The sequence below is a fragment of the Acomys russatus genome, chromosome 16 (assembly GCF_903995435.1).
Source record: "Acomys russatus chromosome 16, mAcoRus1.1, whole genome shotgun sequence".
Classification (NCBI taxonomy): domain Eukaryota; kingdom Metazoa; phylum Chordata; class Mammalia; order Rodentia; family Muridae; genus Acomys; species Acomys russatus.
The window spans coordinates 33,179,339-33,202,130 of NC_067152.1; the positions used below are offsets into that span (position 1 = coordinate 33,179,339).

The 22,792-nt window shown below is 46.1% G+C and overlaps 1 protein-coding gene across 7 annotated transcripts in view; it reads right to left on the reverse strand.

Moving 5' to 3' along the window:
* Bptf (bromodomain PHD finger transcription factor) overlaps window positions 1-22,564 on the reverse strand; it is a 100,208-nt gene extending 77,644 nt beyond the window's left edge. For 4 of the 7 annotated variants that reach the window (XM_051158929.1, XM_051158928.1, XM_051158927.1 and 1 more), the window contains exon 1: window positions 21,916-22,229. In XM_051158929.1, coding sequence (XP_051014886.1) covers window positions 21,916-22,114 — 199 coding nt within the window. In that variant the 5' untranslated portion in view covers window positions 22,115-22,229. Of the gene's footprint in view, window positions 1-21,915 lie in introns of all 7 variants that reach the window. The other 3 variants (XM_051158930.1, XM_051158926.1, XM_051158925.1) reach the window with 1 other exon arrangement.
* Between the last annotated feature and the right edge of the window lie 228 nt (window positions 22,565-22,792).

The window sequence follows — 22,792 nt, forward strand, 5'->3', positions numbered from 1 at the left end:
ATACAAAAATTTGTACACACACACATTCTGTGTATGTACACATGCACGCACGTTCACACACACAGAGAGACACACAGAAAATTTAGTCTGTAACATGTTCACATACAGCATTTAACCCTTTAAACAAGACTGAGGTGTTACAGTCAGCCTTACTTGTAAATAAGCCTTACAAGCAAGAGAGGGCTCAAACAAGGCTGATGAAAACTACAAACTACAAAGTTTGAGCCAGGCTTAGTGGCCCACAGCTGTAATGCCAACATCAGGAAGCAAAGGCAGGCAAATCACTGTGAGTTCCAAGACAGGCTGATCTACAAAGGGAGTCCAGGACAGCCAAGAAAATTCCAAAGTTGTCCTCTGAACTCAAAGTGGCATGCCCCCACCACAATACTTTATATATGTACACAATAATAAATTAAACAAATTAAACTGAAGCTTAAAAAAGAAAGACTTATTAAAAGGAGCAAATTATTTCTAAACTGTTTCTATCACATGTAATTTCTGGTACCTGTGAAACATGAATTTCCAAAGTAACTTTAATAAGATTAACCAAGGCCGGTCGCACACCTTTAGTCCCAGCACTCAGGAGGTAGAAGCAGGCAGATCTCTGTGAGTTCGAGGCCAGCCTGGTCTACAAAGTGAGTCCAGGACAGCCAAGGCTACACAGAGAAACCTTGTCTCAAAAAACCAAAAAAAAAAAAAAAAAAAAAAAGGATCAACCAAGTTCACTCTTGTTCAGCTAACTCATATTAACCATGACAGTAGCTCATAATTCCTCTCTAGCACCTTCCCTGGGTCTCTACCTGCAAACAAAGTGGTACATGGTACTGGAAGAAAAGAAGCACCAAAGAGGGGGGCTGGTGAGATGGCTCAATGGTTAAGAGCATTGTCTGTTCTTACAGAGGTCCTGAGTTCAATTCCCAGCAACCACACGGTGGCTCACAACCATCTATAATGAGATCTGGTGCCCTCTTCTGGCCTGCAGGTATACATGCAGATATCCTGGGAAAGCAATTTTTCAAATTAGAACATAGCCATACTTTCTGGTCAGTGTTGGTCAGACAATGTTGAAGAACAAACAGAGTGAGAAAGGCAGCTCCCCACCCAAACACACCTAGCAGGGACCAGAGACTTGGCCCTGAGGTTAACAACACTGGCTGCACGTGGCCCTGAGGTTAACTACACCCATACAACCATCTGTCACTGCTAGGAATTTGACACCCTCTTCTGGATACCAGGCACGCACAGAGGGCACAGACATTCATGCAAACACTCATACACATAAAATAAAAATAAATACAACTCAAAAGTTAAAAATGAAAAGCCTTTAGTTCCAGCATTCAGGGAGGCAGAGGCAGAAGGATCACTGAATTTGAGGCCACCCTGGTCTACAAAAGGAGTCCAAGACAGCCACACAGCTACACAGAGAAACCCTGTCTTGAAAAACCAAAATAAAATAAATATTAAAGATGATAAAAAAAAATAAATAAAAGCAAAAAGGAAACGAAAGGAAGTCTCTGAAGCTGGTAAGAAAGCTCCCTGAGTGAAAGCCTTTGCTACCACGTTTGATAACCCGGGTTCCATCCCAAGGACCCACGTGCTGGGATTCTCCCGCGGTTTCTTCTGCGCTTCATACGTCCTCTAGTCTTCATATGGTGTAGAGACAACAGAAAGATATAGACAGGCAATTAAAAATGAAGTTTCAGGCAGGGCTAGTGACGCACGCCTTTAATGCCAGCCCTGGGGAGGCAGAGGCAGGTAGATCCCTGTGAGTTTGAGATCAGCCTGGTCTACAAAGGGAGTCTAGGACAGCCAGGACTACACAGAGAAACCCTGTCTCGAAAAACCTTATTAGAAAAAAAAGTTTCTTCAAGTCCCTGAAGCTAAAGTCTAGTCTGCAGTGGTGATTAGGTGCTCAGAGCCAGGGAAGGTACTCTAAAGACTGACCCTTGACCTTCGCTCATATAATTAACTGTTTTCACTTGCAAATTTTAGGAATGCAGGAATCTGCCACTTAACAGTACTAGTCCCAAGACAAGAAACCAAAAGCTGCAGTTCTCCACTGTCAGAAGACCCAGGGTCAAGGCCCTCTGCTAGGGAGGCAAAGGGTGGGATCTTCCATCCCACAACACCACTTCTTTTCTCTTACAAAATGGAGACTTTTAAGACCCTATTTTACTCAGAAGGCATTTAAATAAACCCTTCAGAGACAGTGTGAGACCCAGGAAGAAACAGATCATCCTAACCCACAGTTAAATTTACATATGCCCTGCCTTTGTTTCCTGGCTTTCTATAAATTCTGATTAGGCCGCTCTCTCTGTGGGAAGGGTATCAGATTTCTTTCCCCTCCACCATTTGGTCACCTCCTCAGCTTTGGAACTGAGGCAGCTCCTGCTGACTGAGAGGTAAAGCAAGAAGACCTCCAGACTTCGCACGGTGCATAGCTGGAAACACAAACTACGCTTTCATAGACTTACCATACAACACTGTGCGCCACCCAGCCTTAACACTATCGGAGCTCATGTGGCTTGAGATGGGCTCTCTTGATGTAGCCCAGGCTGTCGTGGAACTCACTATGTAGCCCAGGCTGTCTGACCTCACATACATCTGCCTGCTTCTGCCTCCCAAGAGGGCCACCACTCCTGACTTGGGTTAGTCTTTTTGTTTGTTTTTAATTCCAAGAGAGACAGGGGTCTCTGTGTAGCCTTGCCTGTCCTAGAACTCACTCTGTAGACCAGGCTGGCCTCTAACACAGATATCCACATGGGAAGAAATACGCCACCACACCTAGCTGGGTCCCGTTTTTTGTTTTTGCTTTTTAAAGGCAATATAGCAAAATTTAAAAATTCACAGCCAGGCAATGGTGGTGCAGGACACCTTTGGAAGGTAGAGACAGGCAGATCTCTTAAACTGGAGGTTAGCCAGGCCTACAAAATTCCTGCACAGCCAGGACTACACAAAGAAACCTGGGGGGAGGGGGGCAAAGGGAGTGGAGGGCGGGGAGGGTCCCTCTGCCTCTTCAATCTATTCCACAGGTGGATATACTCATAAATACTTCTTTCAACAATTTGTGACTTTTTTTTAAACCTCAACATGCATCAATAGTTCAGTCAATTATAAAGCATCTACATGCATTGACATGCTGAAATGAAGCAACTGGCTGGAAATGCTGCTCAGTGTTGGAGCGCCTACCTGGCACAAAGGCCCCAGGTGCAAACTATCACACCAGAAAAAAAAAGAAAAGAATAAAAATAGAATTCCCAGCCGGGTGTGGTGGCGCACTCCTTTAATCCCAGAGGCAGGTGGATCACTGTGAATTTGAGGTCAGCCTGGTCTACAAAGTGAGTCCAGGACAGTCAAGGCTACACAGAGAAACCCTGTCTCAAAAAAAAAAAAAAAAAAAAAAAAATGAAAAAGAAGAGACTTGATACCCTATGAGCATATATACAGGGGGAGGAAGTCCCCCTCAGGCACAGTCATAGGGGAGGGGAGTAAGGGGAAAATGGGAGGGAGGGAAGAATGAAGAATGGGAGGATACAAGGGATGGGATAACCATTGAGATGTAATGTGAATAAATTAATTTAAAAAATTATTTTGAAAAAACACATTATGGAAAGTTAAAAAAAAAAAAAAAAAAACTCAAGTGCACACCTGTAATCTCAGAACCTGGTAGAGCTGAGGGCAGCTTGGACTACTGAGTGCCCAGCATTTAAGAGACAGAAGCAGATCTCTGTAAGTTTGAGGCCAGCCGGCTCTACATACTGAGTTCTAGGACAGCCTGGGCTACATAAAGACCCTGTCTCAAAACAAAATAAATGTAATTGCCATCTGTTGTATTTCAGGCTTACAATCTCTTGCCCCACCCCACCTAGGAAATTAGGGTTCCACCCATGGGCTCCTTAAACACTCCTTCAAGGCTGCCTTCAAACACGCCTTCCTAAACTGTGAGTAGATGCAACAAAATCACCCAGGCCAGCCTGGGCTGGAGTATGGGACCCAAGTACACAGAACCCCAGAAGTTTGGTATTGTGATTTTCTCCTTGAGGTGCAGCCAAATAAAACACTAGAGAAACAAGCAGGGGGGAAGGGGGGTGGTAACTACAGGACCTTCTGGAAACTAAGGAAAAAAAGTAAAGGGCTGCTGCCTCAGGAGGAATCAGAAGAACAGACCATGCAAAGGAAGCTGAGGCTTAAGGCAGACAAGCCTGTAAAAGGGAAAGTGGTCACAGACACGGTGCGCCAGACTTGCAGTGCTAAGGAAGTCTGCACTGAGTGCTAACCAAAGACAGCACCGGGGCTGTGTATACAACCCTTTAAAGGACCCGGAAGCTCTTGGAGCAGGAGGTGTATTCCATGAAGAGACTGTCTATGCAGAGGCTCCTCTGTACTCAAACTGATGCAGGGGTTTCCATACTAAAGCCTGCACTTTGGAAATATGACCAATGTCACAGTTTTCATTTAGTTTCTCATTTTTAATTAAAAAAAAAAAAATATTCTCAGCAATGAGGGAAATGCATTTCCTGCATGCTGGTCCTCTCCAATCAGTAAAATCTCATCCCTTTTCTATTATTTTATGTGTACAGCTATCTTGCCATAGGTATGGCTGTGTACCACATTCATGCCTGTTGCCCCCAGACAACAGAAGAAGGGGTAGGTTATTGGAGCTTCTGAAAGTGGAGTTACAGACAGGTGTGAGCTGCTATGTGGGTACAGGAGGATTGAACCCAGGTCCTCTGCAAAACCAGCCAGTGCTCTTAGCTGCTGAGCCATCCATGCAGCCTAAGAAAACCAAGAGCTCTCACTGGATGTTACATATATGCAAGCTATAATGATGTAATTTTGTAACTGCAATGTATTTAACATCTTTTAAAAACTGTGAAGCAGCTGGCTGGGATGGCCCATGCCTTTGAACCAGCACTCAGGAGGCAGAGCCAGGCAGGTTTCTGTGAATTGAGGCCAGCTTAGTTCACATATAGAATTCTAGGCCAGCCAAGCCCTCATAGACACCCTGTCTCAAAAATACCAAACCAAAAATTGTTAAGCAGATTCACAAGAATTTAGCAGGGCATGATGGCATACCCCTTTAATCCCAACACCTGGGTGGCAGAGGCAGGCTGTGAGTTCCATGTGAGGTGGCTTTTTTGTTTTGTTTTGTTGGCTTTTCGAACAGCAACAACAACAACAAAATTTACAAGGACTCCTGATCTGGAACAGTGTCCCAATCCAGTAGAGGGCTATTACTTACAAGGCTATGTCCAAGTACATACATTTCAGCTGCCCTATTCCCTGGTTTTCAGAGTAGTTTGAGATGCTAAAACTTGTGTTGGGCACTTTGGGTTTGTTTTGGTTGGTTGGTTGGTTTGGTGTTTTCTTTTTTGTTTTGTTTTGTTTTTTGATTTTTATTTATTTTTTATTTTTTTCGAGATAGGGTTTCTCTGTGTAGCCTTGGCTGACTTGGATTCACTTTGTAGACCAGGCTGGCCTCAAACTCACAGAGATCTGCCTGCCACTGTCTGCCTCCCAAGTGCTGGGATTACAGACTTGGGCCACCACACCTGATTATCATATTTTTCTTCGCACCCACTCAACAAATAATTACTATTATTACTGCCTTTAAGAGATGCTCATAAACTGGGCGGTGGTGGCGCACGCCTTTAATTCCAGCACTAAGGAGGCAGAGGTAGGCGGATCACTGTAAGTTCGAGGCCAGCCTGGTCTACAAAGTTAGTCCAGGACAGCCAAGGCTACACAGAGAAACCTTGTCTCGGGGAAAAAAAAAAAAAAAAAGATGCTCATAAGCACGCCTCTACTCTCAGCATTCTGGAGGCAGAGGCAGGTGGATCACTGTGAGTTCAAGGCTAGACAGGTCTACAAAGCTAGTCCAGGACAGCCAGCGCTACACAGAGAAACCCTGTCTCAAAAAACAAACAAACAAAAAAGGGGTATTCATAGAGGCTCAATGCTCTGTCTGAGCTCCAGCCAGTACCAGAGCCATGCTAACACCCTACCAGGCACTTAAGGTCTTTATTACCTAGGTGAAGTTCCTCCTCCATTGTCAACACCAAGCACCAGAGTTGATCTGTCAATGAACTTGCCTTTGAGAAATAACACGTGTATTTTGTGAAAGTTAAAAAGAATTAAGAAGTATCTAACATGAGTCAAAATATCACCAAGAGCTATCATCTCAAGTTCATAACCACCACCCATGGCTAGTGGCTACCATCTTAGACAATACACATAGAACATTCCTACCATCACAAAAAAGATCTACTGGGCAGATCTGATGCAGAAATACATCCAGGGAATACTGTACAGTAATGGGAGTTTACCTATAACCCACTCTATTCTCAAGGCGAGGCTAAAATACATTCTATATGCCTTTTTTTAAAAAAGGAGAAAAGGGAACGAGGCCTGGTGGCACACGCCTGTAATCCCAGTCCTTGGGAGGCAGAGGCAGGCGGATCTCTGTGAGTTCAAAGCCAGCCTGGTCTAGAAAGGGAGTCCAGGACAGCCAGAGCTCCACAGAGAAACCCCTGGAGAGAGAGAGAGAGAGAGAGAGAGAGAGAGAGAGAGAGAGAGAGAAGGAGAAGAAGAAGAAGAGGAGGAGGAGGAGGAGGAGAGAGACACACAGACAGATAGACAGACACAGAGAGAGTGTGCGCGCATGCTGGCTCTTCCAGAGGTTGAGTTCAATTCCCAGCAACCACATGGTGGCTCCCAACCATCTATAATGTGATCTGATGCCCTCTTCTGGCCTATAGGTATACATTCAGGCAGAACACTGTATACATAATAATAAATAAATATTTTTTAAAAAGAAAAAAGCCATGTGGTGGTGGTGCAAAAATACACACTGAATGGGTTAATAATAATAATAACAACAACAATAATAATAAACAAACTAAGGACTGGCAGTGGTGCCAGCACTTGATCCCAGCACTCTGAAAGCAGAGGCAGGCAGATCTCTGAGTTCAGTTCAAGGCCAGCCTGGTCTACAAAATGAGTTCCAGGACTACAAGGCTACACAGAGAAACCATGTCTGGGAAACCAAAACAAACATCTGTCAAACCTGACATGAAGACATGTAACCATAAGACCTTAAACCTGTCTCACCCACCTTTAACAACATACATACACACACACACACACACACACACACACAGAGAGAGAGAGAGAGAGAGAGAGAGAGAGAGAGAGAGAGAGAGAGAGAAGAGTTATGTGTGCTAAGGAAAAATCTAGTGAGGCTCACTGGTTGGAAGGGAATGAAGAACGTGAAACACTACTACAGATTTAAAATGTTCAGGCTGGTGTGATGATAAACTCCTTTAATCCCAGGACTCGGGAGGCAGGGCAGGTGGATCTCTGTGAGTCTGAGGCAATTCAGAGCTACATAGTGAGACCCTGTCTCAAATAAATATGCTAGAGTGGTGAAGCGTGTTCTTAATATGTAAAGAAGGTCCTGTGTTCCAGTCCCAGGAGACTAAGTCTATCAGGTCAGGTCTATTAACATATAAGTAGCATTTTTTTTCTAAAAGCTGAAAAAAGTAAAACATTAACAGACCATAAAACAGAGCAGGGCACAATGGCACGTTTGTAATCCCAGCACTCAGGAGACAGAAGCAGTCGGATCTCTGTGAGTTCAAGGCCAGCCTGGTCTACAAAGTCCTGGACAGCCCGGGCTACACAGAGAAACCCTGTCTTGGGAGGTGGGGGGGGGGGAACCAAAAGCATAAAACAGAGCACCTACAAAGCAAACACAAGGCCCCTGGCTCAATCCCTCGCACCAGGCAAGCACACATGCACACGGACATGCACACTCACACAGGTGCATATGAAAGTCAGAAGACAATTTATGGGTGTGTTCTCTCCTTCTTCTATATGGATTCCAAGAATCTAACTCATGTCATCAGGCTTGGTGGCAATTGCCTTTACCTGCTGAACCATCTCTCAAACTCCATCAAAACTGCTTTTGTAAAAGACAACTAGGGGCTAGAGAGATGGCCCAGAGATTAAGAGCACTGACTGTTCTTCCAGAGGTCCTGAGTTCAGTCCCCAGCAACCACATGGTGGCTCACAACCATCTATAATGAGACCTGGTGCCCTCTTCTGGCCTGCAGGTGTACAGGCAGAGCAATGTGTACATAATAAATAAATAAATCTTTTTTAAAAAAAGACAACTAAATATTAATAGCAAATATATTCATGCATTACTAAAGATAAAAAATGTCTCCTGTCACGATAGTGTAGGCCTCCAACCAGAGCCATGACTCGTAGCAATGAACATTTGAAAGTAAACATATGATGACAAAGGCTATACTGTGTGATACACTACAGCTTCTGTGACAAGACTTTTTGTTTGTCTGTTTTATTTTACTGGGAGGAGGAGAGGGATTTTGGTGCATGACCTGTAAATCATAGACATTCAATAAAAGTTATAAAAAAAAAAAAGTGCCTCCTGTCCTCACATGCATTGAGGACCCTGTACACATGTAAGCTTATGCTCCTTGCTCCCGTCTCCACTGTTAGGCTACCGAAGACAGGGCAGAATCACAACTCAGGCTACTCCAGCCGATAAGCACAAGATGCCCAAAAGGAAAAAGGCAGTCTCCTAAGTCTACCAAGGGCCATCTGTAAATGCCGACTCAACACCAAACGCATATCTGAAACTGAGGCACATGTGCTTTTGAAATGTGCTGTTTTGGGCTGGCAAGATAGCTCAATGGGTGAAGGCGCTGGCCACCACACCTGATGCGCACTCAGGCACCTCACTAGAACTGGAGGGGAGGGGGGAGAACTGACTCTGACATGGTACACTCTCACACCTGAGCCTAGGAACATCACACACACACACCCCTCACTCACAGACAGAACTTTCTTTAGACACAAAACCAAATTTTACAAGTGTTATTAAATAACGCTTTGAAAGTGGAACGTGGTCATGTTTCTTCAAACAAGCCTGTATGTGACTGTGCATGTACCAGAAGGGAGAAGGGCAAAAGAAATCCCACCAATGAACATGTGTATCTCTGAAGTGCTGTTCAGGTTGCATAACAGACTACATTGAGAACATGCCTGGCAAGAGGCAATGTGAACAGTGTACTGAGCGGGAAGCTGCACGGCTAGGCACACAGCAACTGCATCTACTAAGAAGTGACATGCTAAACTGGGCATGATGACGCATGCCTGTAATCTGAGGGAGGATTACTGGGAGGCAAAGGCAAGGGGATCACTATGAGTTCAAGGCCAGCCTGGTCTACAGAATGAGTCCCAGGACAACCAAGATTACACTGAAAAACTCTGTCTCGAAAAAGCAAAAAATAAAAAATAAAGCCAGGCAGTGGTGGTGCACCCCTTTAATCCCAGCACTGGAGAGGCAGAGACAGGACAGCCAGTGCTATACAAAGAAACCCTGTCTCCAAGAAACAACAAAACAAAACCAAAAAAAAAAAAAAAAAAAAAAGTGCCATGCTATGCACCACTGGCCAGAGAATCTCTTAAAGTGTGTGAATCACGTGACAGCCATGACCAGGGGAAGCCTAACAGTAATTTTCCTAGCAGATTTAAGAAGCAACTTTGTCACTAGGTCATCAAAGAACTCCAAGGTAAGAAGGAATGAAAAGGACTAGTTAACTACTTTGAGAGATTCAGCAGAGGTTTTATATATAGAATGCCCTGGGGCCCCTAGACGTTCACAATTTAGTTCACACAGTAACTTTTTTTACAACAAAGGAAATCTGAGTTATCAAGTTAACTTTTCAACCAAGTATGAATTTGTGTGTGTGTGTGTGTGTGTGTGTGTGTGTGTGTGTGTGTAACAGCTTTATTTTTATCAAGACTTGATAAAATGTGTCAGATTTTCTAACACTGTTAACTGGTTGCCTCTTCCCTGACTACCAAGAACCATTAGTATTTCTAAGTAACCTAAAGATGACCCCAATTCTTACTGCAAGAAATACAACACCATCGTCTCAATGAACAATGCTCAGCCAACACCCTTAATGAAGGGAACCACACTACCCAGGCAGCAGGGTGAAAGAAAATGTCAGTGACCCAACAGAGGGAGTGGACCCAAAGACCTGCAGCGAATCACCAAATGGCTCCTGGTCACCTGCAATGTACCTACTGCCCCTGAGGACCTGGGGGTGCAATTTTAGGTCATTTTAATGAATTACACTAAATAGCTCAGAGCTAGCCAGAAAGCAAAAGGAATCCATTGCAAACTAGAGGTCTGGGTCAGGCACTAAGAGATCCTCCCTGCCTATACGTGGTAAGGAGACGCAGTACGGGGGGTTGAACTCAGTACTTTGTACATGCTAGGGAAGCATTCTACCAACTGAGCAGCATCCCAGTTCCACCAACTTTATCTTAAAAAAAGAAAGATAACACTACTGGGGGTGAAGGGAGAGATGGCCTGTTGGTCAAGAGTGCTTACTGCTCTTGCAGAAAACCTGGGTTCAATCCCCAGCATCCACATGATGACTCACATCCACCTATAACTCACGCACACGATGTACAAACATACAAGTAGGCAAAACATGCATACACGAAAAGTTAAAAAAACAAAATGAACTGTTGCCGCTAACTGCCAGGGGTTTAAGAAGTTAATAGATAAGCAGGCCCAGTGGCGTACACCTGTAATCCCAGCACTTGGGAGGCAGAGGCAGGTGGCTCTGTGAGTTTGAGGCCAGCCTGATCTACAAAGCAAGTCCAAGACAGGACAGGACAACCAAGGCTACACAGAGAAACCCTGTCTGGGGGGAAAAAAGAAAAAAGAAATAGACATGGAAGTTTGATATTCCCATACAAGACATACATTACCCAAGTACTGTACATACTGTAAAATATGAGCTTTTAAAACATTGTACTAGGGCTGGAGAGATGGCTCAGTGGTTAAGAGCACCGCCTGCTCTTCCAGAGATCCTGAGTTTATTCCCAGCAACCACATGGTGGCTCACAACCATCTATAATGTGATCTGATGCCCTCTTCTGGCCTGCAGATGTACATGCAGGCAGAGCACTGTATACATAATCATAAATAAAACATTTTTTAAAAAGTAAACCTAAAGTATATCATAACTATTGCTTAAAATCATTCATCAAAATTAGTCAAGTTCCATAAAAGACACCTATCACTATCTGAGTACCTTAGGCAACCAAAAATATTTAAGTGCTATGTAGCAAAACAAAAATAGCATTAGATATAGACTAGCAAAGAAACCATTTAAAACATATTTAGGGCTGGCCAGATAGTCAGCAGAAAATGGTGCTTTCAGCCAAGCCAGATGATTTGAAGACCTGATTGGGTTCCTGAACTTACATGGTGGAAGGACAGAGGGACTCCTGAAAGTTGTCCTCTGACCCTAATACAAACCTGTGGCACAACTGGCCCTGCCCTGTGTAAAATAAATAAATGTAAAACATCACAACTAATTTAATAGAGTGTTTTCTTTCCTTCCTTTTGATGCCCCTGTTTCCATCTCCCAAATACTAGAATTTTGTTTGTTTGTTTTTTGAGTCAGGGTTCCTCTGTGTAGCGCTGGCTGTCCTGGACTCCCTCTGTAGACCAGGCTGGCCTGTAACTCAGAGATCTGCCTAAGTGCACCACTATGCCCAGCTTCCTCTTTAATCCCAAAAAACAATAAAGGCCTTTTTGTTTTTTTGAGACAGGGTTTCTCTGTGTAGCCTTGGCTGTCCATGGACTCACTTTGTAGACCAGGCTGGCCTCGAACTCACAGAGATCACCTGCCTCTGCCTCCCGAGTGCTGGGATTACAGCTGTGGGCCACTGAGCCTGGATCCTTTTTTCTTTCTGTACCCACGCTAGCCTTGAACTCATGATCCTCTGATCCTTCAGTCTCAGCCTTCTAGTGCGGTGTAGACTGGAGGAAACCCTGAGTGAATGAATGTATACAGTGACAATAGTTCTGCCTGTGAAGGACTCCAAGGCCAGCAGACTCACACGAAGTTGGGAAAGGCATTACCCATATGAACCAAACACAAGAGGAATGGCAAAGCTCTCCTCAGAAGCTCAAATATGAGTGTTTATGAAGACTGGTCAGTGTGTGAGAAAATAGCAAGTGCACTTCCTCCACATGGACATTCAGTCTGAGACTGCTGGCCTGGCCCTCAGACTCCTCCTATAGAGCCTAGTAACCCCTCTCCCGGGCTGTACCTAATGAACATGCTGAGGGTCTGTCCTTCCCGGTGGCCGCAGCTAGAAAACCCACCTGATCCCAGCATCACTGTACTACATCTCATGTGTGTCTTTTCTTCATTCCCTGTAGCCCCTGGCCTGGGTTCCAAGATCCAAGCCACATGGGCCATGGTCCTGCTGGGGTTGTGGGCATGTACCTCAATGCTAGGCACCCTTCCTCCTGCATGACTTCATCTCCACATGGGGCTGTGGTAGCTCATACTAACCATCTTAGCTGAGGTGGGCAGAGACTGCTGAGTTCCAGGCTGGAACTGGGCTACAAAATGAGACTCTGTCTCAAAATAACAATAATGAGGACTGGGGAAGTGGTTCAGGAGTTAAGAGAGGACCCACGTTCACCTCCCAGCACCCACATGGATGCTGCTAACCATCCATATGCCAGTTCCAGGAAATCTAATACCTCTTTCTGACCTACTTAGGCATGTACCTGGTACACATATATACATGCAGGAAAAACACTCAAAACACCTAAATAAATCTTGTTTAGAAATTATAAACACAAGCCAGGCAGTGGTGGCACACACCTTTAATCCCAGCACTCAGGAGGCAGAGGCAGGCGGATCGCTGTGAGTTTGAGGCCAGCCTGGTCTACAAAGTTAGTCTAGGACAGGCAAGGCTACACAGAGAAATCTTGTCTCGAAAAACCAAAAGAAAAAAAAACAAAACCAACAACAACAACAAAAGAGAAATTATACCTGGCATGGTGACGCACAACTTCTTTTTTTAATGTTATTTATTTATTGTTTATACAGTATTCTGCCCCCATGTGTGTCTGCATGGCAGAAGAGGGCACAAAATCTCATTATAGATGGTTGTCAGCCACCATGTGGTTGCTGGGAATTGAACTCAGGACCCTTGGAAGAACAGACAGTGTTCTTAACCGCTGAGCCATCTCTCCAGCCCGTGGCGCACACCTTTAATCCCAGCACTCGGGAGGCAGAGGCAGGCAGATCACTGTGAGTTCGAGGCCAGCCTGGTCTACAAAGCAAGTCCAGGACAGCCAAGGCTACACAGAGAGACTCTGTCTCAATAAAACAAAACAAAAGACCCAGGTCCAATTCTCATCATCCACATGGTGTCTCACATCTTTCACACTAGCCTCATGGGACCTGACCCCCTCTTCCGGCTTTTGAGGGCACCTGGCACTCATGATGAACAAACAAGACAAACATGCAGACAAATCACCCACACATAAAATAAACACTTTTTAAAATTATGAAGGAGATAGTTTTAATACTCCAGTAAGGTGAGGAAAATCGACCAAGATGAGCAAGAGGAATCTAAACAGCAAGGACTATGCAGGCTGGACCAGGCTGTTCCTGGTCTGTCAACAGATTACTGCTGCCTGTCAGCTCTACACCCTGTCCATCTGTGATGTCCCTTGTCAGTCACAGTCACGGGGAGGACAGGGTCTTAAGGGTGAGAAAAGGAGGGCCTAACAAAAGAGACCCAAGCTCCTGGCTTCCACCTCCCAGAGTCTGCCACACAAGCCCATTTCCACAGCACGCCCGCAGGCAGGGGGCAGAGGGGCTGGCCAGCACGACACACACACAAGCTACTCACTATCACAGAGTCCGGCACGCCTCACTGCTACTCACAGATCATGTTGCCTGACTGTGGTTAATGCTCCTGGCCCTCATTTTCTCTAATTCTCAAGTTTAACCTCCACAAGTCTGTTTCTCCTCTGAACACATTGCTTTCTTAGAGGCTTTATTTCTCTGCGCGTATGGGTCAACCTGGATTGAGCTGCCATACAGGACTACAGAATTCATCCAGGTCCCACCAGCTAGCTCACTTTCCTCCTAGCCATCCTGCTGAATCCTGGAGAAAAGTCTAGCATCTGAGACCACAGCCACCTAATCCTAGATCTTCTGCTTGATTCCAGGACCAGAATGAAGCATGTAGCACAGATGTGTGAGGAAGAGACAGAGGAGGCTTCACACCGCCTTGCACCTGCTGGGGAAAGGGTGGCCACAGAGGCCTACCATATGGCTCTGTGACTTAATGTGGAAGACCAGTTCACACTTCCACGCAGGGTACTGCTGATGAGAATACCACACAGCAACTCTGTTCCTGGGCGGGAATAGTGCCTGCGATCACCCAACTGCCCAGTCCTTAATTCAGCATGCCAGGGAGGACAAGTGCATGGCCACAGCTGCGTCTCTAGGGACCGGCCCAGCACCGGGTAGCCAATCAGCTTCACAGTTGATTGTCCTATTGGTCAACTCCGGCTCTTGCTGGACAGTACTTGCCACTGCCCACACTTCACCATCAGTGCTAAGAGCACACTGCTCCCTCCTCTGCCTCCCTTCTTACCATCCCTCCATCTCACCATCTGCCCACACCAACCACCCCCAAACCAGGGTATAGACGCTGCCTTCTGTAAGTCTCCACTTTGTACCTCCCTTGAAGCAATCAGGAATTGTGTATATCCTGAAAAGACATACTGGGTGACACTGCAGCAGTAAAGACTGCCAGTGGAGTACTGCACTTGATTTCTGAGGGACCTACAGCTCATTCAGAGCATGTCTGCCACCAGCTCATTCAGAGCATGTCTGCCACCAGTCTCTGCTGTCACAATCCTTAGAGGACACAAATCACTAAGGCTCCCAGGGGACCAGGATTTTGTTTTCAAGTCATAAAAGATGCCGAATTCTAAAACCATCGCTAAATAGTCCCAGAAGTCTAATGCAAGGGCCATTCTGTCTCAAGCTGAACATAAATCTTCTTTGTTTTTTATCAGAAATGCTAAATTTCAAAGTGCTATCAGAACTCTACCCAATGTCTACTGAAAATGAACTTTCTGAGAAGGACATGGTAGTACATGCCTGTAGTCCCAAGGCTACACAAAAATAAATAAATAAAAACAAAAAGGAAGGAAAAAAGAAAAAAGGATGGGGAAAAGAAATAAACTGATTTTTTTGTTTTGCTTGGTAGTGCACAGTTACTTTGTAAGCTAAGGCAGGAAAATTGCCAACTTCAAGGCAATTTAAGATCCTGTCTTAAAAAAAATTAAAAAGCTGAGTATATAGAAAATACTTATCTACCTAGGTTCAAACATCAGCACACAAAACACGTGAGGGGTAAAGAGGCAAAATGACACAGATTTTTCTATCATATCCTTCTCAATATACCATGAAATTATGCCTACCAGATGAAGCGTGAAGGTTTTTGTTTTGATTTGGGATTTTTTGTTTGTTTTTGGTTCTTTGTGGTGGGCGGGGGAGTCAAGACAGGGTTTCTCAGTGTAGCCTGGGCTTTCCTGGACTTACTTCGTAGACCAGGCTGGCCTCGAACTCACAGAAATCCCCCTGCCTCCGTTTCCCTGAGTACTGGGATTAAAGACCTGTGCCACCCAGCTTCTGAGGGTTTTTTTTGTTTTTGTTGGTTTGTTTTTTTGGAAACAGGGTTTCTCTGTGTAGCCTTGGCTGTCCTGGACTCGCTTTGTAGACCAGGCTGGCCTCGAACTCACAGCGATCCGCCTGCCTCTGCCTTCCGAGTGCTGGGATTAAAGGCATGTGCCACTACCGCCCAGCTCTATATATGTATTTTTAAGGTTTAATTATTTAAACCTTATGAATGAGTGTTTTACCTGCATGTATGTTATGGACACCATGTGGGTGCCTGCTGCCCTAAGAGGTCAGAAGAGGGCACTGCTTCCCTGGTCCTGGAGTTGTGAGCCACCATGTGGGTTCTGGGAATGGAACCTAGGACCTCTGCAAGAGCAACAAATGTACTACAGCACTGGGCCATACCTCCAAGCCCCCAACTTAAACTTTTACCAACTAAAAAAAAAAAAATAGAGGGGCTGGAGAGATGACTCAGAGATTACAAACACTGGCTGTTCTTCCAGAGATTCTGAGTTCAATTCCCAGGACCCACATGGTGGCTCACAGCCATCTATAATTCGATCTGATGCCCTCTTCTGGCCTGTAGGTGTATGTGTAGATAGAGTACTCATACATAAAATAAAGACCTTTAAAAAAATTTAAAAATGCTTTAGTCAACCAAATACCTCTAACTCAAGCCAAATGAGATAATTTCAAGTTTGCACTAATAATCGACATCCTTACAGTAGTATTTGCCCTGTGGAGAGAGAAAGCAATCAACAGAGTGTGAACGCACACACCTTAATCCCAGTACTTAAGAGGCTGAGGCAGGGTAGTGAGTTCAGGCCAGCCAGGAATAAGGTACTGTTACAAAAGGAAAAATTCCCCAATAAAATAAACTTTTAAAGTTAGGTGTGGTAGTGCACGCCTTTACTCCCAGAACTCAGGAGACAGAGGCAGGGGGATATCTGAGTTTGAGGCCAGCCTGGTCTACAGAGAGTTCCACAGAGAAACCCTGACTGAACCCTCCCCCACAAAAAAATAAACAAGTAAATAATAAACTTGCAAAGTCTGTGACTTTAATAATACCTGTGTGCTGGTTAGTTTTATGTCAACTTGATACAAGCTGGAGCCATCTAAGAGGAGGGAACCTCAATTGAGTAAATGCCTCCAGAAGATCCAGCTGTAAGCCAACAAGCATGTAGAGCATTTTCTTAATTAGTGATGGGGGGGGGGGGTTAGAGAACAGCCCACTGTGGGTGGTGTCATCCCTGGCTTGGTAGTCCTGGGTTCTAAAAGAAAGCAGGTTCAACAAGCTATGGGAGAGCAAGCCAGTAAGCAACACTCATCCTTGGCCTCTGCATCAGCTGCTGCCTTCATGTTCCTGCCAGGTCTGTGTTCCTGCCTTGGCTTCCCTCAACGGACTGTGTCAGGATATGTAAGCCAAAGGAACTCTTTATTCCCCATGTTGCTTTTGGTTTTGGGTGTTTCATCACAACAACAGTAATCCTAAGACGATCGATATCAACAGTTACATTACCTACAGAGTACTCAATAAATATATTAATCAATTACTTGTTCTACCAGGAACTTTTTGTTTTGTTTTTTGAGACATGGTTTCTGTGTAGCCTTGGCTGTCCTGGACTCACTTTGTAGACCAGGCTAGCCTTGAACTCACAGTGATCCATTTGTCCCTGCCTCTCGAGTGCTGGGATTACAGGCTTGTGTCACCATGCCCAGCTATGTGCAGCCCAGGCTGGCCTTGAACTCGCTATCCTCCTGCCTCAGCCTCCTTCAGCAAATCCCACCAGTGTGCGCCACCACAATCGGCCAGAACTTATTTTTAAGTGTAACTTATTTGAGGTATCTACTTGTATTCTATTTAGTTAAAGTCTTGGGTCTGATGTCACCCAGGCGATGTATGTATGTCACTATATAGCTAATGATGACTGTGAACTTCTGTTCCGCCATATCCACATCCAGAGTCCTGGGATTACAGGCATGCCCTACCATACCCAGTTTATGTGCTGGAAATAAAAGCCAGGTTTTCATGCATGCTAAGCAAGCACTGTACCAGGTGAACTACACCCACGGCGCTTTTGTTTTGCTTTTCAAGACAGGGTTTCTCTGTGTAACAGCCCTGGCTGTCCTGGACTCACAGACCAGGCTGGCCTTGAACTCAGAGATTGGCCTGGCTCTGCCTCCCGAGTGCTGGGATTAAAGACGTGCGTCAACACGCCAGGCTCCACCCACAGCTCTTACACTAGGAATATCAAGTCAATGTTCTGAACTACAAACACTAACCAATCTCTTCTCTACTATCTAAAGCACATCCCTCTTTAACCTTGACAATACAACATCCCCTTCCCATCCTTCCTCTTTGGGCCTGCTTCTGCTTGTTTTTGAGACAGAGTGGCTCTAAATAGTCCTGGCTGTACCAGAGCTTGGGTGGTTGTTGTTGTTTTGTTTTTAGTTTTTTTGAGACAGGGTTTTTCTGTGTTATCTTGCCTGTCCTGGACTCACTTTGTACACCAGGCTAGCCTGGTACTCAGAGTAATCCACCTGCCTCTGCCTCTGCCTCCCAAGTGCTCAAAGCCTGTTGTATAAAACAGACTATATCCAAACTCATAGAGGTTCTCTTGCCTCCAGAGTTCTCCAACTAAAGGCCTACATGACCACACCCGGCTAGACCTACTCTTCAGTGTACCTTTTTTTCTTTTCGAGACAAGGTTTCTGTGTGTAGCCCTGACTGTTCTGGAGCACCTTAAGTGACTGTTCTTAACACGCACACACGCACACACACACATTGACCCGAAGCCTCTTCCCAGAAGTACCAACAATACAACTAATGGTACAATATTCCTAGCTAAAAACAACTGATTGTCACCATGGATACTCACTGAAAATAAGTGGGCATACTCTGAAAGTCTATAGCAATTTTTTTAAACATTCATTTATTTATTATTATGTATACAGTGCTCTGCCTGCATATACTCCTCCACGCCAGAAGAGGGCATCAGATCTCATATAGAAGGCTGTGAGCCACCATGTGGTTGCTGGGAATTGAACTCAGGACCTCTGGGAGAGCTGCCAGTGCTTTTAACCTCTGAGCCATCTCTCCAGCCCGGCTCTGAAAGTCTAAAACCCTTTTATCATAATCTGAAGAAGTAATGTTTTGAAAGACCAAACACTTCTTTAATCCCAGCACTGGGAGGTGGAGGCAGGAGGATCACTGTGAGTCCAAGGCCAGCCTGGGTCTATAAAGCACTTTCAGGAGAGCCAAGACTACACAGAGAAATCCTGTCTTCTCAAAAGGGGCTGGAACATTGGCTCAGCGGTTAAGAGCACTGGTTGCTCTTCCAGAGGTCATGAGTTCAATTCCCAGCAACCACATGGCGGCTCACAACCATCTATACTGGGATCTGATGCCCTCTTCTGGCGGGCAGGTGTATGTGCAAGCAGAGCACTGTATACATAATAAGTAAATAAATATTAAAAACAAAAAAAAACAAAACACTCAAGTTAACTTCACAGCCAATAAATGAAGGAAAGGGCATGGCAGGCCACATGAAAGAGTAGTTTAAACAGTGGACTCTGGCTTCAGGAATGCTCAACTTGAGAAGCATCATTCCTAGCACCCATGTCAAGATGGTCCCACCATCTGCCACTCCAGCTCCAGGAGATCTGACACCTCTGGTCCCTGCACACACCTACACCACATGCACATCCCCTCACACAGACACACATAATTTTCAAAATAATAATTAAAATACATTTTTTAAAAAGTTCTGACTGCTTTTAGAGTTACTGGTTGAAGGGTTTATCCAAATCTAATTACACCCACTTTAGTTTCCTAAAACCTGAACATTTAAGCTATGACACCTACTACAGAATTGTCAGAATTCTCACCTACTAACACCAACTTATCCAGTGAGTCTTTCGTGCGCATCTGCCCCATGCATGTCTCTTAGGAGCTAAGAATGATTACAATAAAAACATACTCCTAAAGTTATCAAGTCACATAAGCATAGGACAAGCGAACGGCCGAGGTAGGCTACAAGTGTCATTCAAAAATGTCATTGATGTACCATAAGTATACAAGTTTACCAGGCACCCTAAACGCAGAGAGGCAGTTGGATCTCCCGAGTTCAAGGCCAGCCTGGTCTCTATCCCAGGGTTATGTAAAGGCCCTGTCTCGATAAATGAATGAATGAATGAACAAACACACACAAGTTTTACGTGGTTGTTAAAAAAGAACCCTCAACCACACCCTGCAATTTAATTCAGCAATTATGTGGCCATCAGTTCATCAGTACTGTGTGTCAGAGCTTCAAGGAGTTTAAAGTTAGCTGAAGTGCCCTGCCGAGGAAATGCCTCACTTCTAACTCAAAAACTAACTTCCTCTACTACTGTATGTCCGTCTTCAATTCAATTTTAGGCTTTTGATACAAAGATGCCCAACGCATAATTTCTTTTCTTTCCCTTGGGTCTTTTGTTTGTTTGTTTGCTTGCTTGCTTGCTTCTCTAAGACAGGGTTTCTCCCTGTAGCCTTGGCTGTCCTGAATTAGGCTAGGCTGGTCTCGAACTCACAGCGATCCACCTGCCTTGAATCCAGAGTGCCCACATTAAAGGTGTGCACCACCACACCCAGCTTCCCAACACATAATTTCTTAAAGTAAAATCTATGACTTTAAAAGACACACTGACACAAGCTGGCAAGAAATGAAACTTGCTAAAGGACAGTCCCTTCCATGTCTCTCCTCCACAAGCATCACCCTTCACCCGCCCCCAATACACTAGGCAACTGCTCTTGAAGTCAAGCAAAAGAAATGAGCTTTTTTCACTTGATGTTAACACAGTAATCTGGTTTAATTCTCGTACCTACAACAGTTAAGAACCTAAGCAATACTTAGAAAGAAAGGAAAGAAAGAAAGAAAGAAAGAGAAGCACTTAACTACTTCTACTTCCCTGATCTCTGAAAATAGTATGGCAAACTCTCATAAAACAGACGCTCAGGCCGGGGCTGGTGCTACATCTTTAATCCCAGCACTCTGGGAGGCAGAGGCAGGTGGATCTCTGTGAGTTCGAGGCTAGCCTGGTCTACAGATGGCGTCCAGGTCAGCCAAGGCCACGGCAGAGAAAAAGAAAGATCCTCACATGTGCTCATTAGCTTTTCTTGGTAAATATCCTTAAAATCAGATTAACAGAAACATGAAGGAGCCCAACAGTCTGTTACTACAAGTTAAGGTTCTTTCCCCCCCACACACACACACACACAGTTATTCGTTTAATACAAAGGAGCAATTTTATGTGTTTTACTTAAATAAGACAAACATTTCAGGGCCAACCTCAAGAAACTATCTGAGAAAACATGCGAGAAATCACCATGGAGAAATCCCCTACTGACCCAGGAAGGACTTTTCCCCTCAGAAACAGAGTAACGAGAAAAAGTCCTGTCCAATCCAAGGTGACACTTGTACACTCTGACTTCAAAAAGTTCATCTTTGACACTTAGGACAAGATGATGGAGCACACATCGTCTGCAACAGGTGCCACGAAACTGCATCTCCCACGCAACGCCAAGAGCAAACTGGTTGGGACACACGGCCCTGTGGTGTTATACTTTTATTTGAAACTTAACGAAAGTGATTTTAAATCGGAAGGATTGCCAAATTTGGTTTGGTCTGGTTTTCTGCTTTGCTCTTTAATCAGCCGTAATTTACCAGCAACTGTTGCACGCGCCCATGAGTACTCGAAGAACACAAACACACACACACACACAGGACCAGCTGAAGCTTCCTGCTCACCGAACAACAACCCTTCCTCCCAACAGTTTTCAAACGCTAGAACTAGGGGTGGGAAAGGAAGCACGTCTCTAAATTCTTTCTTTTAAGAAACCGATGATTTTTCCAAATCTACAAGACACATTAGACATGCAACGGTTTGCAAAGCAGCCTTCTTTCATTGCAAAATAAATAAATAAAATACTCATACCAAAACCAGGGGAGAAAAACCAACTCAACGGATACGTGTGTGCCAAAGTTTCAATCCTGCCTGGTGGAGACACCACACTTGGCACAAATTTTGAAGAGGAAAGGGGGGGGGGGGGGGAGAGAAGGAAAGCGAACGAGTCTGTAGCCTGCAAACTGCAACAATGCAATCTCCATTTTGAACAATGCGCCTCTTTCCTTTTGCAAATCTAGTTTTGTTTTGTCTTTTTTTGTCACTAGACACGCCGTGGCCTCCGCGTGGGGGTCAGGGCCGGGATGGGGGGGGAGGGGGAGCTGGGAAGAAGGATGCACTGCACTCGAGAGGGAGCAAGCCAGGGGGAGGGGAGGAGGTGGGGAAGGAGTCTCCAGGCGGCCTGGGTGGGTACCTGGAGTGCTGCTGTATGTGCTATGGCTCCTGAAGCTGCTTTCCGTGCAGTAACTGGCGTCGTCGTCGTCGTCTTCCATCTCCTCCGGATAATCGGAGTCATCGTCGTCTTCCTCCATGTCATCTTCCTCCTCGTCCTCGGAATCCTGGGTCTCCTCGGCGTCGCCGTCCTCCTCCTCCTCGTCCTCCTCCGAGACCATGTCCTCCTCCTCGTCGTCGTCGTCGCTCTCGTGGTCATCGTACACCACTTTGTTGACGGCGCGGCGGGCCGGGGTGGTCCGGGCCAGGTGGCCGCCCCCGCCCCCCGTCCTGCCGCCCCCGCCTCCTCGGCCCCCCCGGCCCGGGCCGCTGGCGCTGCTGGCGGAGGCCGGCGGCGGCGGCGGCGGCGGCTGTTTCCTGCGGCCGCCCCCCCTGGGCGAGCTCAGCCGCGTCTTGGGCGCCACCTCAGCCTGGGCGGCGGCCCACCTGCCCCGACTGCTGCCGCGGTGCCGCGAGCGCAGCCCCCCGATGGGTCCGGACGCGGGAGGCGGCGGCGGCGGCGGCGGCGGTGGCGGTGGTGGCGGCGGCGGCGGCGGCGGCGGGGCCGGGGCGCAGCGCTCCGCAGCGGGAGCCGCGGGCTGCTTGGGCGGCCTGCCCCGCCGGCCCCTCATGTCGGAGCCGCGGCTTGTGGAGGGAGGGGGGGGAGCGAAGGGGTGAGGGGGAGGGGCGCCGGGGGGCGCCGGGGCCGAGGGGGAGGGGAGGGCGCCGGGGCCCGGGCGGGAGGGGCGCGGCCCGGCAGCGGCGGGGTGGAGAGAGAAAGCTCAATCCGAATTGCCGGGGCCCCGCTCCGGATCGCCTGCAGCCGCCATCTTGTTTCTTCCCTCTCGCTCGGTGACTGG